General features: G+C 44.0%; 1 protein-coding gene across 1 annotated transcript in view; it reads left to right on the forward strand.

Annotated features, from left to right (window-relative positions):
- Positions 1 to 17,044, forward strand: part of PRG4 (proteoglycan 4) — a 486,064-nt gene that overhangs the window by 332,587 nt on the left and 136,433 nt on the right. Inside the window, exon 17 of the mRNA XM_086956081.1 lies at positions 16,599 to 16,742. Coding sequence (XP_086812207.1) covers positions 16,599 to 16,742 — 144 coding nt within the window. The remainder of the gene's footprint in view (positions 1 to 16,598; positions 16,743 to 17,044) is intronic.

A 17,044-nucleotide genomic window follows, 5' to 3' on the forward strand; every position in this document is an offset into this window, starting at 1 on the left:
TTTGCTGAGGAAGTCAAAAGAGTCTTTCACATACGAGTTGAGGGATTTAACGTGTCCTTGAAGAAAGAAATCGATGTACTTGGACACGTGTTCCAAAGAACTGTCAATTGCCGAGATAATGGGACGGCCTGGGGGTTGCACAGGGTCCTTATGGATCTTCGGGAGTAAATAAAACGATGGAATGACAGGATGATCTTTTTTAAGATATCTGAAGTCCTCATGAGAAAGGAGTCCAGCGCTTCTCCATGCTTGCAACTTCGCCAATTGATCCACCCAGGTAGATTTCACATTTTGCATGTTACTTCTCCTGTAGCATGCAATATCATTGAGCTGGGATTCCGCCTCTTTAATATACATATCCTTGGGCCACAGGACCACATTGCCGCCTTTATCGGCCTGCTTAACAATTATATTGTGGTCTTTCTGAAGTTTTGAAATTAGTTGTTTGTAGCACCAGTTCTGTTTGGATATGTAGAATCTTTTCTTATTGGTAGTGGTGTATAGTTCTTTAATGTCTTTGACTACTATCTCTTGGAAGGTATCCAAGTTGTCATGCACCATTATGGGCTGGAAGGTTGATTTAGCTTTAAATGGGGTGGTCAATTGTCTTTTTGAGGCAAGCGGAATATCCAATCCGTTATCCGAAGTGGCCTCATTTTGCAACTCCCAAATATTGTCAAAAGTAATCTGACTGTCAGTTCCTGGTTGAGTCAAACTCGTAGTCAATTCAGAGGAAGCATCCTTTTTCGGATGAAGTTCAAAAAACTTTTTGAGTTTGAGTTTACGGGTAAATCTGTAAATGTCCATACGAGTATCTGCATAGTTCATGTTGCATGGTGGACAATAAGATAGCCCCAGATTTAACACCGACGTCTCAGCTGATGTTAGTTTGAGATTGGAGAGGTTTATTACTGATTTGGACCTTTTTTCTTTGTCTTTTTCTGGTACCGTTTCCAGCGGCCTTGTTTCGCTGTGGTGTTGTCGCTTGATGCTCCGGGCGCGGCATTTTCTGCGCTGCCAGCGCTTGTAGTTGGCCCGTTGTTTTTTGTACATATGTTTTGTGGGACCTTGAGGTTTCCCGACGGTCCTGACACAAACAGTCTACTTCCTGGGCCAGGGTAAGTTTGGTAAACCCCAAGTCAGCATCGCGGTTAGGGTCCAATTCTGGTTCACTTTCAATTGCTGAACTCAAGCTGGAAACTGAGGTAGCAGGCAGTAATGTGTCTTCTTTTCTTTGCAATTGGCCTCTGTTGGTTCGTGCCTTTGCTTTGACTGCCTCATAGCGTCTTGCAAACGTGAAGACCTGACCGTTAAGATAATCAATCCGGTCCCTCTCAAATTTAAACGCTTTACGTTTTTTGATGACTTCCTCCTCTTTTGATAGGCGTTGTAACATGTCAGACCTCATTTTGGTGATATGTTCCATTATTTCGATCTTGGATATTTCTTCCTCCAAGGTATCTATTTCCATTTGCAGTTTGTTTCGATCACTCTCTGCATATTTAACCAAGATGTGTACTAGTTTGCTTGAGGAATTTAAGTTGGCCTCTGCCCATTCCGCCAGCATTGCTGGATCCGGGTTCTCATAGCTCGGGGCAATGGTGATTCTCAAGCCTCTCGGGACACGACCCACTTCAAGGTAACGAGAAAGGGACCGGTGTTCCCACCACTTTGATTGTTCTGCGCGCATAGCGCGCTCTAATTTCTTAAATAAATCCCTTGTGGTGTTTGTCCCAGTTTCCAACGTTGTGGATGTGGTGCTCGCCGATGCTCCCGCCGGAGTATCCAAAAACATGGAATCCGCTGCTTCTGCTCGACTACGCAGTCTGTCCGCGGCCATTGTAAATTGCGCGTGAATAGAAAGGCAATAATATAGTTGCACAGAAAAAGACGACCTCACGGTACTAGGAATGAATGTCCTACCGGGGTCGCACACACTTCCCTCTGCTGTGTCCAAAGACCTCCGTGGGCTCAAAAGACTCTATATATATATTACCTACTGGCGGTCGCCAGTAGGTAGTTATAGTTAGGACCTATTTTCCATAGGAAATCTGCAACATTCTATTTGGAATAATTTTGGTGCCAGTTGACGAATCTTCACGAAATTTTCAAAACTAATGGCCAGCTCCGGTCCACTCCTATCCTTTAGAGTCTCAGGGTGATTCGTGAAGCGGGGGCCGAAAAAAAGGGGTGTCCCAAAACGTGTTTCCCCAATGCAATTTTCCATAGGAACGATTCATCACGGCTACACCCCGAACTGCTCAACAGAATGACACCAAATTTGGCAAAGAGGTAGTTCTTGGTTCAGACTCGAGCCTTTTGCTTAAATGGTGTAAATCCGTTCAGTAGTTCCTGAGAAAATCACAATTAAAAGTTCATATATATCTATGGCCGTGCAGGATCCGCGCACCCTAAGCGCACCCTGCCATGCACGAGCTCTATTCGAATTAGTTGTCAATACTCCAAATCAGGAAGTGTTGGCAGCCATCTTGTGCCTCCGTAGAACTGAGGCACAAGAAACCTAATTAAAAAAAGCACAAAACGCGAAAAGGGGGCAGGGTAGAAACACCCTGACCCCCTAGGCCTGCTCAGGGGTCCCACAAGGACCCCCAAGGCCCCAAAAATATTGGGGGTGCACGGATTCTGCCAATCAAAAAAAAAAAAAACGAAGTGCGGGCTCCTGCGCATCAATGCTAATAAGCCCCCGGAGCGCCAAATCCCAGGGGCTTGGTAAAAATGAAATGAAGTGTGGAGGGGGCCCAATCCCCCCCCCCACACTGCCCAGGGGGCCGCCACTCCCCAGAGTAAAGTAAGAATATTTGCGGGGGGCACACGGCCCCCCTGCAGGCCCGGGGACCGCCACCCCCCAGGGCTCGACTTTATTAACATTACAGGGGGCCACACAGCTCCCCCGCAGCCCCGGGTAACCGTCACCCCCTGGGCTTTAAAAAAAAAAAATACCCTGTGTGGTGGGGCTCAAGCCACTCACCCCGGGGACCACCTCCTCCCCGGGGCACTATAGATTCTAATTGGGGGTCGGTGACGGACCCCCAGCCCCGGGGACCACCACCCCGGGGGCTTTGTAAAATATGGGAGGGGGCCCCCTCCTGGAGCCTTGTTGTGGCCCTGGCGACCGCCAACACCCAGGGCCGGCTCCTGCAGTGTCCCAGGGTGCCCACCCCGGGACACTGTAGTTTGCTATGCTTTGCTATTTGGAATAGAGAGCAGGAAACCTTCTCTCTCTTCCAAACAGCAAAGCACATTGCTTTTCCACAGGGGGAGCTGCATCTTAGCAGCTCCCCGTGTGGAAAAGCAATGCCGGCTTCCGCAGGAGGCAGGGAGCCAGCGGGACCATGGGAGGGATTGGGGACCCCCCCATGGCCCCCAACGGAGAGGGCCAGCCCCGGGGGATGGGGTGCCCGGGGCTAAAAGTGGCCCATTAGGGGGGCCATGCGACCTCCTCCCCAAAATGTAAATTTTAAATTAATAAATAAAAGCCCGGCCCCCGGGGATGGGGCCCCCAGGCCATAAATGGCCTAAGGAGGGGGGCAAGTCAGCCCCCCTCCTATATGTAAAAAATAAAAAAAGGCTATGCCCTAGGGCCGATTATGGCCTCTGGAGGGAGGCCACGCGGCCCCCTTCCCGAATTTTTAATTAAAAAAAATTAATTAGGGGGCAGGCCCTAGGAGATGGGGTCCCCAGGGCCAAAATATTAGGAAAAGAAGGGGGGCCACACTGCCCAGTGGCGCTTACTGGATGTACCTAGAGGGCTAGTTGGACTCTAGGGACCCTCAGCATTGAAGGGGGATTATTTCCCCAACTTTTTAAAACGCGCTAGAGGGCGTGTTTGCACAGTGGTGAAGGGAGGGGATGGTGTTGGAAAGTGGCTCTATATATACTGGACCGAAGTGAAATCAGCCGAACTATGAATTCCAATTTACTCACCTGTTATCAGGACAGACCTCAGTGCTACATCTTCGAGCCCAGAACTGATCCTGAAAAGTAATTTTAACCGTACTTACCAGTAACTTGAATTTCCTTCCATAGGATATAATTGCCTGCTTTTTGCTGAAAAAGTTTCTAAGTGTTGATTTAAGAAACTTAGAAATAGTCCTCTAAAATCAGCCGAACTACGAATTCTGATTTACTCACCTATTATCAGGAGCGACCTCAGTGCTGCATCTTTGAGCCCAGTACTGATCCTGAAAAATAATTCTAACCATACTTACCAGTAACTTGAATTTCCTTTCATAGGCTAACATTGACTGGTTTCACTTGGAAATTCTTCTAAGTGTGGAGTTTGGAACTTTAAAATATTCACCTAAAATGATCGGAACAACAAATTCCGATTTACTCACCTGTGTTTGCACAGTGGTGAAGGGAGGGGATCTTGGAAAGTGTCTCTATATATACTGGACCGAATTGAAATCAGCCGAACTATGAATTCCAATTTACTCACCTGTTATCAGGAGAGAACACAGTGCTGCATCTTTTAGCCCAGCACTGACCCTGAAAAGTCTCTAAGTGTCTATTTTCACAAACTACAAATATTCCTTAAAAATCGCCTGTATGACTTAAACGCATTCTTTCAACTGTTTACAGGAGATGCATCAGCGCTGGATCCAGAATCCACCACTGAGTAAGAAAAAGTAACAATAACACTACTTACCTGCTAAGTGAATTTACTCTCATAGAATAACATTGGAGATTCTATGTGAACATTTTTCTAAGTGTCAACTTTTAAAATACAATTATATTCCTTAAAAATCACAACTGTAACCAATACGCTTTTACTCAACTGTTTACAGGAGATGTCCCAGGACTGAATCTAGGATCCAGTCCTGTGGTTAGAAAACGAATCCATAAAGTAACTGATTGCATTAACTAGAAATTCACATTGAGCTCAATGTTGCATTGTGTTTGAAATTGTGTTTCCCATTGCAACAACTGTAACTACTGTACTTAAAAGTCTATTGCCTATTTACAAAGTATTTAAACTAAAGTAATTCATTCTGAGAAATTATATTTTGTAATGTAATGTTTAATGTAATTATAATGTAATTAAAAAATAAAATATCTAAAAAAAATAGTTAAAAAAATATACTAAATCAGTATAAATAAAATAAATATAACAATACATTTAAAAATTTGCATTTCCAAAACCTTTGAAATTCACTGAAAAAACCATAGTGTTCAGACATGTTATAGTTAGGAATTAGCATTTAAAAAACCTTTGAAATTCACTGAAAAAACCATAGGTTTCAGACATGATATAGTTAGGAATTAGCATTTAAAAAAACCTTAAAAATTCACTGAAAAAAACGAATTATTGCCTGAGTATCTGTATGGGTACCTGAGTGTCTGTCTGAGTGTATGGGGGTGTGTGTGGCTCTGTGCATAGATTTCTGAGTTGGTGATTCACTGGTTGTATGGATTCAAAAGTGCATCTGGGAAGGGCTGTATGGGTGAGTTAGTGTGTGCATGGGTGTGTTTGTGAGTGAATTAATGTCTCAGTGGTATATGTTTGAGTAACTACATATGTGAGTGTTGGAGTATATAAATGACTATACGTGAGAGTAAGTTATTTGAAGAGTGGGTGTATAAATGAGTATCTGCTTGTCAGTGATTGTATCAGACAGTAAGTATGTGTAAGTATCTTCATAAATAAGTGATGTGGTGTGTGTATAAATAACGGAGTTGGTGTGTGTAACTGTATACATGAGGAAAAGGGTATGTGATTGATTCTTTTCATGGCTGACTAGGTGTGTGAGTAACTCTATGGATGAGTGGCGGCGTGTGACTGTATGTATAGGTGTATGAGTGCATATTACAGTACTATATATTGATGAGTAACTGCATGTATAAGTGACTGGATGTTTGTGTAGAACTACGAAATAGTGGGTGGTATGTAGTATCTGGCATTGTTGTGTGTATGGTTTCAAAAAAAGTAGTCTGTATTTTACAGTGCGTGTATCAAAGTTTATATTAGAGCATCAGATTATCACGTGGGTGATGTCATCAGTGATGTCATCGGTGATGTCATCAGTGATGTCATCGGTGATGTCATCAGTGATGTCATTTGAGATGTCATCAGTGATGTCACCAGTGATGTCACTGACCATGTCATGAGTGATGTAATATGTGACATCATCACCAGTGCATTGCGGGCGCACAAGTTATAGTTAGCTCAACTAGCTATAACTGGTGAATTTCTCTGGTTTTATATGAGTCAAATGTACAACTAACTATAACGTCCCTGAAACCTATTGTTTTTTAGTGAATATATATATATATATATATATATATATATATATATATATATATATATATATATATGGGTAGGGGGTGTCAGTAGGCCCCCCTCCCCAGCCCATTTAGTTTCACGGGGTTGGGTATACTCAAGGGAAGAGGGACGCCTGGTCCCTCCTGCCCTGATGGTGGCCGCAGGAAATCCATGCCGCAGGAAATCCATGCCCCAGGGCAGATTTTGTGAAAAAGGGGTGGGGGGCACGTCCCCCCAATCCAGAGCCTTACAATGGTTTTGAGGATCCCATCCTCAAGGGCTTAACTTAAACTAAAAGGGAGGGGACACTTGGCCACCCTCACTGAGTCTTTAAAGGCCCTGGGGCTGGCTCATTTACTGTGTCCTGGGGAGTCCACCCCTGGGACACAGTAGTTTCCCTGTTTGCACTGGCTCCAGCAGGAAAGCTTAAGTTTGCTCACGCCAGACAGGAGCAAACACTAATTTTGCTCCCAGCCGGCGTGAGATTTAAAATGCTCCCACCAACTGTGTTGTTTTTCCCAGCCCACAGAACCCATATTGCTTCCACGCCGAGGAAGCATGCATTAATAGCAGCTACCTCCATGCAAGAGCAATGTTGGCTCAAGCACCATGGGAGGAGCCTGCTGGGGCTCCCTCACGTCCCCCAATGTGTGCATATAGGTGTTCTGGGTGGGCACCAGGGTACCCACCCATTTATAGTGAAGGCCCTGGAGGATGGGGTCCCTAGGGCCAAAATAGGCTTGGGGAGGGGGGCCATGCAGCCTCTTCCCCTTTTAAGTGAGGCATGGCCCCAGGGGATAGGAGTCCCGGGACCTACAAAGGCTCAAGAGGGGGGCCACGCGGTCCTCCCATTTATAATGTCATGTCATTTCAACTATAAAACAAACTAACTGGATTATGTCATCAGTGATATCATAATTTATGTAATCAATTATGTAATTTGAGATGTCATGAGTGATGTCATAGCAGATGTCATGAGTGATGTAATTTGTAAGTTCATAAGTAGCGCATGACGGGGGTCACGTTATAGTTAGCTCTGCTAACTATAACTGGTGACTTTCTGTGTTTTTTAAAGTTCTTTAATGTTGTCACTGACCTATTCCCCTACCTACAATGTCATTTTAACCTTTGTTTTTTTTCAGTGAATATATATATATATGTGCAAAAAAGGAAGCAGAGAATTCCGGGTAGTCCCCAGGTTTAGATGGAAAGTGTCTCCTTTATATGGAGAACCTTACAATAGCATGGACACAATGAATCTGCTCAGCTCAAAAATCAGTTTTTCTAGCTGAGTTTTTAAGCATAGGATTAGCACTGTGCCATCCATGCTGAACGAGAGAGAGACAGAATCTTTTGCTATTTTTACAGCAAAGCTTTTAAGCAGAGGATGTGTGGTTTTAATCGTCCTTTAAAAGAAGAAATCATGCTGCTCTAGAGGGAGAAACAATGATGAATTAACCCCCTATAAAGAGGCTGGATGCCTGAAATGCTTTGAGGTTTGGCGTTTTAATAATTCAAAAAGCAGAGGGGTGAAAAGTGAATAAAAAAAAACATTCAGATGAAATAAAATTTGAGATAAAAAAAAACATCAATGGAGATTTGTGATTAACCTTGAACTAGCATGGAAGAAGACTGATGATATAAGGTTGAATTATTGAGGTTCATAGCAAGAAAAGAAGGGAAATCAGGAAGGACACTACCCCTGAATAGGGAATGTGCCAATACTTTTGATGTTAACTACCCGATAGTCAGAGAGTGATACCCAAGGTTAGTACAGGAAAACAAAATAAATGTAGATAAACGTGTATTAATGAGTGTAAAAAGGAGTGCTGAGGCTAATATATATAATTTGTTACAAAAAACCACCCGCAACATTGGCATAGTGATCTTCGCTATAGGATTTTAAGATGTTTTGAGCAAATAGATTATTAGTTGGGGTGGATGGTAGTTCACCACGAGTAATATTGTCACTATTCTTGGTAGGCCCAATACAAGTTTCAGTAATCTAAAACTGAGCTCAAACCCTGATAGCTATTGCACAGGGCATACAAGCTTGACTTAAGAAAATGTGTACAGCATTTAGCAGTATCAAAACAGTTAAACATTTGAAAACATAAGACAATCATTAAATCTCACACCCATTTTTAAAAATGGGAAGTATTTTAATGTTCAAAATGACACTGAAATGACAAAAAAACAAGGAGAAGCAGAGATATGAATTTCTAAAGTTTTAATTAAAAATAGTGCTAAAAAGCACCAAGTGCCAACTGCCAGCAACTAGTCACACTAGACTGGGCTAAGTGTAAGGTTTGAGGCTAACCATTATGGAGCATGGGCCGGATACGAGACCAGGATGGCCCGAGTTGAAAAGTTACTTTCACTCATATAAAATTTTCAAGAAGATGGAGCCCTCAGCAGGGCAAGGCTGCAGGCTGTATCAGAGTACAGACTTGTCTACAACATACTGACGATGTATGGTTCCTCAGTGAAGCGTTCAATGAAGGCGGGAATATTTCAGTATAGGAAAAGTCCAGAGTTCGCATCCAGCATGCTGGCAAAGGTGATCAAATTCTGCTCAACGTTGGACCCCATGGAGATTTCTACCTTCAGACTTGGACTCTTTTCTGGAAGTCGATTCTCCTCAGCAAGACAAGGCTGCAGACTGTAGCTGAAGAGTGTTTAAAGTCGTCAGATGCCGGTCGGTCGGGCCTGCTGAATCAGATTTTCTGATGCAGGGAACATAGCAGGAGCTGCAGTAAAGTAAGGTCCACTGGTGATGCACCTTCAGGGGTTTTCTTGGGCAGTTTTCTTGTGGTCTTATGGCAGTTCTCCAGGCCATAATTTACCAAACGGTTTCAAAGTCTCAGCTTTTAGGTTTGGGTAGAAAGAGTAAACTTTGACAACATCCAAGGGTTCCAGGACTTCAGGAACAGGGCTTCAAGATTCACTCCAACAGAAACCACCAACAGTGTCCAAAGCAGGTCCAATTGAAACTGGTCAACTGGGATCTTCCATGAAAGTGAGCTTCTTGCAGTTTTTGTATCCCAGTAGTTTTACAGGAGGAAAGTCAGCGGACCCTTGGAGTCCAATTCCTAGTCCTGCTTACAAGGGGTAAAAGATACAGCCCTTAGGGTTCTCCTGACAGGTCTCAGCAGCAACTATAGTCCTTCAGTCTTCTAGCGGTCTGTAGTGATCTGAAGCAGGTGTCCAGAGGGGCCACATTTATGCTTGGAAATTAGTCTGTGTGTAGGAGTGTCTTCTGGTTCCTCCCTATCAGGAGGGAAGAAATTCCCAGAGGTAACCCTACCCACTTTGGCAGCAGTTTCTGGGTGCCCTACTGCGAACAATCCCCACAGTGTCCCTCTCTACCTAAAACCAAAATGGCAGAACCTTTGTTCTTTCTGCAGAAGTGGAGAAGTGTGGCTCAATGGTTAGAGCAGCAGTCCCTGATGCAGAGGTCTGGCCCGGGACCAGGGTTCAATTCCCCGCCTCGGCGGGTCTTGGGCTCAAAATTTCAAGGACCTGATAATTCTCGCCTCAGTGCCTATTCCAATCATAGAGTCCCACTCCGCAACTCTGGGCAATAGCTTGCTTAATTTCCACAACGGCCCCCACAACGCTAAGGATGCCTGGCCTCCACCTCCAGGATGGGTTCCACAGCAGGATTCGTACAAGCACATTGAGACCCTTGCGGGTGAGTAGTGCGCTATACAAGTATCAATTTACATTACATTTACAGAACTCCTGTACCCACCTTTCAGGTGTGGCCAGGAGAAATGGGCAACTCCTCCTTTGTGGTCACTCAAAGCCGTTCTTAGGGCAGATCCTCTCCCACAGAGATTGGGGCCTGACTGACTAGCAGAACAAAAGAGAGGGCAAGCCCAGGAGTTAGGTACATTTGCCTGTGACAGGATGGGCCTCTTTGAAGATAATCAGGCTCCTGGGCACAGCCCAGATGGCCAACTTGTCAGGGGAACAGGATACCTCCCCACACCCAAGGCCGTCATCTGAGCTCTGGGAGTAAGTTCACGCCCCATAAATAAGCTATGCATCTCCTCATGACAGTTAGAAGCTCATGCAAATGGCCTTCTAGAGGCTTTAGACAGGAAAAAGATGACTATACAAAGAAGCTTTTGTAAAATATTTAGTACAAATCCAACTTTACTCATGAATTGCACTTGTAATGAATATTTTAAAAGTCTAAGAATCAACTTGTAAGCTGGTTCTAGTCAGAGGCAATAATATTTAATCTTAACATTAACTCCTAATGCTTTCCTAAGGAACAGCTAAGTCCAACTTTTTAATACCTTGCATACTGACGTAATTGGCATTAAGGGTTACTTAGTAGTAACTTATTAACATTTCAAGGGAAGGTTTAAGGCCATTTAAAGGGGTCATTTTGACACGTCGAAATTGCAGTTCACTAGTTATGGCTCAAAATGTACTGCAGTACAAAAAGGGGTGGTGATTGACGTAGGGGTGGCAGAGTGGGCTAAAGAACGGTGATGGATCAAACCCAGATCTTTTGACTGGGTGTGAGTGTTTGATTGGTTCAGATGCTCCGTTCATCCCCACCTCTTTTTGTACCGCTTTTGGCCGCCATAAGTGTGGCAGGGTATGCTCAGACGTGAGTCCCTTGCTCACTTTACCACTGAATTCAAGCAAGCTGGTCTGAAGACGGCTGGAATGCCAGAAACCGGTCCTCGGAAGCTTGTTTCCGGTCCAGGGAAGGCATGACTTGGCAGTTCGGGCTGGACTGTTCCCATGAGGCACAGGGTCAGACTGATTTGCATATAGCCATGTCTGAGCTGGGGTGGCAGAGTGGGCTTAAGAACGGTGATGGATCAAACCCAGATCTTTTGACTGGGTGTGAGTGTTTGATTGGTTCAGATGCTCCGTCCATCACCACCCCTTTTTGTACCGCTTTTTGCCGCCATAAGTGTGGCAGGGTATGCTCAGACGTGAGTCCCTTGCTCACTTTGCCACTGGATTCAAGCAAGCCGGGCTGAAGATGGCTGGAATGCCAGAAACTGGTCCTCGGAAGCTTGTTTCCGGTCCAGGGAAGGCATGGCTTGGCAGTTCGGGCTGGACTGTTCACATGAAGCACAGGGTCAGACTGATTTGCATATAGCCATGTCTGAACTGGGGTGGCAGAGTGGGCTAAAGAACGGTGATGGATCAAACCCAGATCTTTTGACTGGGTGTGAGTGTTTGATTGGTTCAGATGCTCCATCCATCACCACCCCTTTTTGTACATCAAAATGTACTGCAGCCCACTAGTAACATTTAACTTACAGGCCCTTGGTAGACTTTGTAGCATATAATATGGACTTACATGTAAGTTAAATATGCCAGTTAAGGATACAGCCGATTTCTACATGTTTTAATGGTCAAAGCACATGCACTGTGGCCAGGTCAGCAGAGTCCCAGTTCACAGAGTCAGTGTAAGGATTTCCTTATTACCCCATGAATTCATATGGGCTGGCCCTCAGCGGCTCCTTCAAGGAGTCTGAAGCTGGGAAGCTCCTCAGTCGGCTTGAGGACATGGCGTGCTCTTGGGAAGAGCTATTTTTTTATTCCTCCAGCGCGTGTCAGCTTCAGGCTGCATGGGAATTATGGGGCGGTTGCTTCTTAATGGCGGCTCCTGGAAAATGCAGCATGCAGATAAGAAGAATTTCATCTTTTCATTGCTTAGCAAAATACGTATGGAATCAAATATACTGACATCAATAGATAGCCTAGTTTCTTGATATTTATTATTACACATTGCAAATATATTGTTTTATATAACATTTTACAACCAATCCAAAGTTGCTGAGTCTCTTGTAAAATAGCTCATGTCATGTTTTCTGCTATAAAAGGTGTTTCCATTCTGAAGTCCAGTTGCGTAACAATTATTCCTTAATCATTGCGCATTCACTGGATTCAGTGGATGCTCCACTCTCGCCAGTTCCTGTTTTTTCTCTCTGCTCTTCACCTGTTGTTTGACCTGCTCAGCTAAAAAGTGTTTTGGGTCTCCAATTTTTCTCCTTCTTGCTTGGTTATTTTCTGGAGTATTGCCAGACTGTAGAGATAAACATCCAAACATCCTCCTGAACACCTGCTCATGACAGACATTTTATCACAGATGTTATCCAAACTTTGAAGAGTAGGGGATTCTTTGAATTATAGGTATTAATTAGGAGACACATTTTCTTTGTGCTGGACACAGTCCTCAGTCCCAATATGATTGGATAACCCATACAAATCTATTTGCTAGAGCAAGAGAGACAGGTGTTTGCTCAGTCAATCAGGCCACTGGAGGCCAGTGTGTGTGATCTGAACCATGACGTACTAACTCCTGAAGTTGAACCTATGTGCACTATCAGTAGCCCATGTTTCTTGCAGTAACTACAAATCGAGCCCTTCGATGTACTGTCTCCAATCGGTATCTAATAGTTTAGATTTTAAACCTTGATATTACAGCTAATATTAGAAATATTTCTAGAGGAGACTTGTTGTTAAGACGAACTAGCTCCTATAATACTTTTCCTACTAGCTAAATTTATGAGGGGGCAGAAGTTGTTAACCAGTGCAGGAAAATTCAGGCACAGCATTCAACCCTCCTTTTAAGATGTCACTTACACAGGAGCACCTGCTCTGATGGTATTTTCCATACTGTTTAAATCTGTGGGGGCACAGATATTATTAGCCCATCCGGACATAGCACCCAACTTCCTATGTGAGATAATGGCCCCTAAATCCCTGGAAACACATTTTTCTATTGAAGGATGCCATAAACTCATTTCAGATGAGTTAACAGCCTGTAGTCATTCAATTCTCCTTTCTTACTATTGGGCAGTTTTGACCCAACCGATAAATACCAATTGCCAATTGGTATACCACATCCTTTCATATCATGTTCAGCATGCTACTGCATCTTAAAGGGAATAGCACTCCCCTTCCCAACTCTCAGCTACAAACATACACCCTATGACATTAGCCTTCTGGCAATTCAACCCCCAGGACTAGCATTCACAAATCAATTGTACAATGGATGGTGTATTTGAAACCTGACGATAAAAATGATGTACTATCTCAATTGTTTGTTTTTTCGGAAGTGTAATATCTGTCATTGACCATCCGTAGCTTCATGTCTACCTACATGTCTATGCTACTGTTCACTTTTGGAATTAATGAGTGTGGTGTACCATATTAGAGTGTGGATATTTAACCTGGAGTCACTTCGTTGTGGTGCATGGACTTGGACTGCCACAACTCTTAGACGTCTGCTTGATTTATTGTTACCACTGCAAGATCTTTCGTTATTCCATCCACAGTATGCATTGATCAGTCAAGCTTGTAGAAGAGGGAAAAACTAACTAAAATAAGCATCTAATGAGAGGAAACCTAGACCAGGGCATGAACATTCTATTGTCTTGGTATAAAGATGTCATCATCAATGAGTTTGTATTAAGCTTTGTATTGTTTTGTATTTGTATTGTATTTGTATTTGCATTCCCAGTTTCACTATACTGTCTGTCCACTTTAATTTGTTCACTATTTTAAGACAATCTTGCTGACAACAAATGCTTGATAATTGAAGAAATTGTGTGGTCAAATGCCACCCCAGATGGAACAGGAGCGCCCAATAATTCCTGATCTTCTTATCCCAGTGCTTCAGACCTGAGGTGCTGATGAGGACCTACCCTTCACCGACACTGAACCCCAACGGGCCATCATAGTCATGTCGAGAGGCAAAACACCTTGCCCAGTCGGCATCCCAGTAGAATCTTATAAAAGGTTTTTATCACGTGTTACTGCACACCCTCTTATGTCACACGATCAGGGGTGGGTCAAAGGTTGAACTTTCCTTCCTACGCCTTATGCAGCACTAGTAATGTCGTTATCCTTAAGCCTATGGCACCCCGCTGGCACCCCACTGTGCCTCATATAAACCAATGTTGTTTAATAACATAAAAGCCAAAAGCTTTAGCAAACAGGTTGGTTGGAAAAATCTGTGCCCTAATTAATTACTTACCAAAATGGCTTCATGCCTGGCAGAAGTACCAGGCAATGCCTTCCAATGTTTCAATAGCACTAACACAGACTCACAGACTGTAGGGTGAAACAGTGTTACTTTCATTAGATTTCCAGAAGGCTTTTGATAATATCCACTTGCCCTTCATGGTTGCAGTGCTGAGGAGGATAGGATTTGGTCGATGCTTTTGTGGGTTTGTAAAGGTCCTGTACTTCTTCCCATTCACGAGCCAAGGTCCGAGTGAACCGGGCTCTTTCAGCCCCATTCTGCATACCCCATGGTATGTGCCAGGGATGTCCGCTCTCTCTGCTCATTTTCACCTTAGTTGCTGAACCTCTTGCAGAGTGGATTAGGTGGGATGCCAGCCTCTGGCATTCCAGGTTGGTGGGAGCTTTTGAGGATAGGATCTCCTCATATGCAGATGACCTCCTCTTATTTCTACAGCGACCTGAGGACTCCCAAGAGTTTTCCATATGTTAAAGGTGAATAAAGATGCTTCAGTGTCAGGGTAAATTGGGGAGAATTGACCCACATGCCTCTGGACTGAGTCCCCTTCAAATCCCCTATAAAGGGAAATGAACAATGGCTCCTACCTATCTGAAATACCTTGGCATGAAGATAACACTGACCCATGACCCTGCTCCCTTCAACATAACCCCACTGTTGAGTGGACATCAGAGGGACCTCAATAACTAAGCTAAGCTTCCACTCACTATTATGGGTAAAGGTGCCTTTTTCAAAATGATTGCCTTTTCCCGTATCCTTTACATTGCACAAAACATCCCACACTTACTACCCCAACAATTATTTGACACACAGCAAATTTTGCTGACACAATTTCTGTGGGCAGGCGGGTCATTTGAGAGTGGGTTGGGATCCCAAACGTCCAATTTTTTTGGCTTCCCAGTTATTTCCCATTCACAATTGGCTCTTCTGTAATATACAGTAATATATCTGGAACTATTTCTCCTACCACCACAAGACATATACACCTCACTCTAAGGCGCCCGGACTCTCATGCTTAGACTGCAATTACGAAAATCCCACTTGAGTGCTGGAAAATGGCAATTAAACACATTGGTTGGCAGGGAAGGGTAAGCACACAGGCCCAACCATGGCATGGCACATTTAAGAGGTGATGGCATTACAGGCTTTAACACTTGGGACCTAATTGGTGTCTCCAGTCTTGGAGACACCTGGGATGCTGACCACATACAATCCTTTGAACAGTTAACAGCTAAGAGGCAGTTTTTTTAGATTCCTGCAGCTCAGGCACACCTTGGACAGACTCCTCGTGGCTGGGTTGAGTGTAGTTCCGTGTTCCACTCCCTGGAGGCCAAACTTATAATGTAGGACATTGGGAAGGAGGGGGCTTTAAAAAGACCCTAATCATTAATGCACCCAACCCATTCCCAAGCTTTATAGGAAAGTGGGAGGGGGACCTTGGAGTCCTAGATGGGAACGAATGGCTTGAGGCAAAAATGCCCCCCCCCCCGATGCTGCAAATTTCTTCCAGTCTCTGACTCATACCATTTAAAAACTTACATTAAGTAAATTACCCATCCCTTCTGGGTTTGGCAGATCTCTGTCAGCCGCCTGCTGGAGATGTAGTAACATGGTGGGATTGTTCTTGTACATTATCTGGCGGTGTCCTGTTGATACTACATACTTATATAGAAAAGACACCCAGCTAGATGGTGTTACTAGGTCAAAACCTCCCATTAGTCACTAAGGTTGCCTTGTACTACATACTTATATAGAAAAGACACCCAGCTAGATGGTGTTACTAGGTCAAAACCTCCCATTAGTCACTAAGGTTGCCTTGTTGGGCGATTTGGATGGTTGGGAGGACGGTCATAGCGCACACTTTCTTGTAGAGCTGGGCTATTTATTTGCCAAATTTGACATTCCACAGAGTGGCAGAATGCAGGCTGCCCATCCTTTGGCAAGTGGCAGGGAGGAATGGACAGATGCACCGTTTACAAGACCGCAGGTTGCCCTGCTCAGCCCCAGAGATTCTGGTCAGGATAGAAACAGCATAACAGTACTTCTTGATCACAGCCCTGATGCTTTTACAGCACCATAATGTACTATTTAAGGTGGAGGTGTGTTGCTAATATAGTTGCCAATTTCTGATGGGTTAGTTGTGTGATGGTTCTTTATCAGTGTGTATTATTTCAAATGCTAACCTGTCTTCTACATAATATTTTATTGGTGTGAAAAAAGCAAATAAAATGTTTGATCCAAACTAAAATTATGCCCTACTCTAAAAATTCTAATTTACTAAAATTGTAGAGATCCTGGAAAGTGAGAATGAATCTATGTCCTCGGCCGCCTCCTCCTCATCATCACACCAGAGCAGCAAAACGTTATCCAGGCGCGTGTCAAAGAAGAAAAAGAAGGCGGACAAACCTATCAAGCCCAAGAACCCCAAAACAGGTATATCATCAGTAGAAAATCAAAATACAGGTTGCCCTAAGGACACAAGGCCCTTTTTGGCTATTAGAGAGCTGATAATGTGTAGTTTTTGCCATATGCAGGAGATGACCCTTGAGTTGGCGTTGGCGAATATTGACTGCATTATAAGGCCACTGGGCGGGGAAGAAAAAGTGTCTGACATGGGTGGGGAAAAAAAGATCATGGGCTCATTTACAAGGCCATTGCGCCGCTGGTGCGTCACTTTTTTTGACACACCGATGGAGCAGTGTTCCTGCCTATTTTTACAAGCCCACATAGTCACC

This window comes from Lissotriton vulgaris, chromosome 1_1 (assembly GCF_964263255.1).
Source record: "Lissotriton vulgaris chromosome 1_1, aLisVul1.2, whole genome shotgun sequence".
Classification (NCBI taxonomy): Eukaryota; Metazoa; Chordata; class Amphibia; order Caudata; family Salamandridae; genus Lissotriton; species Lissotriton vulgaris.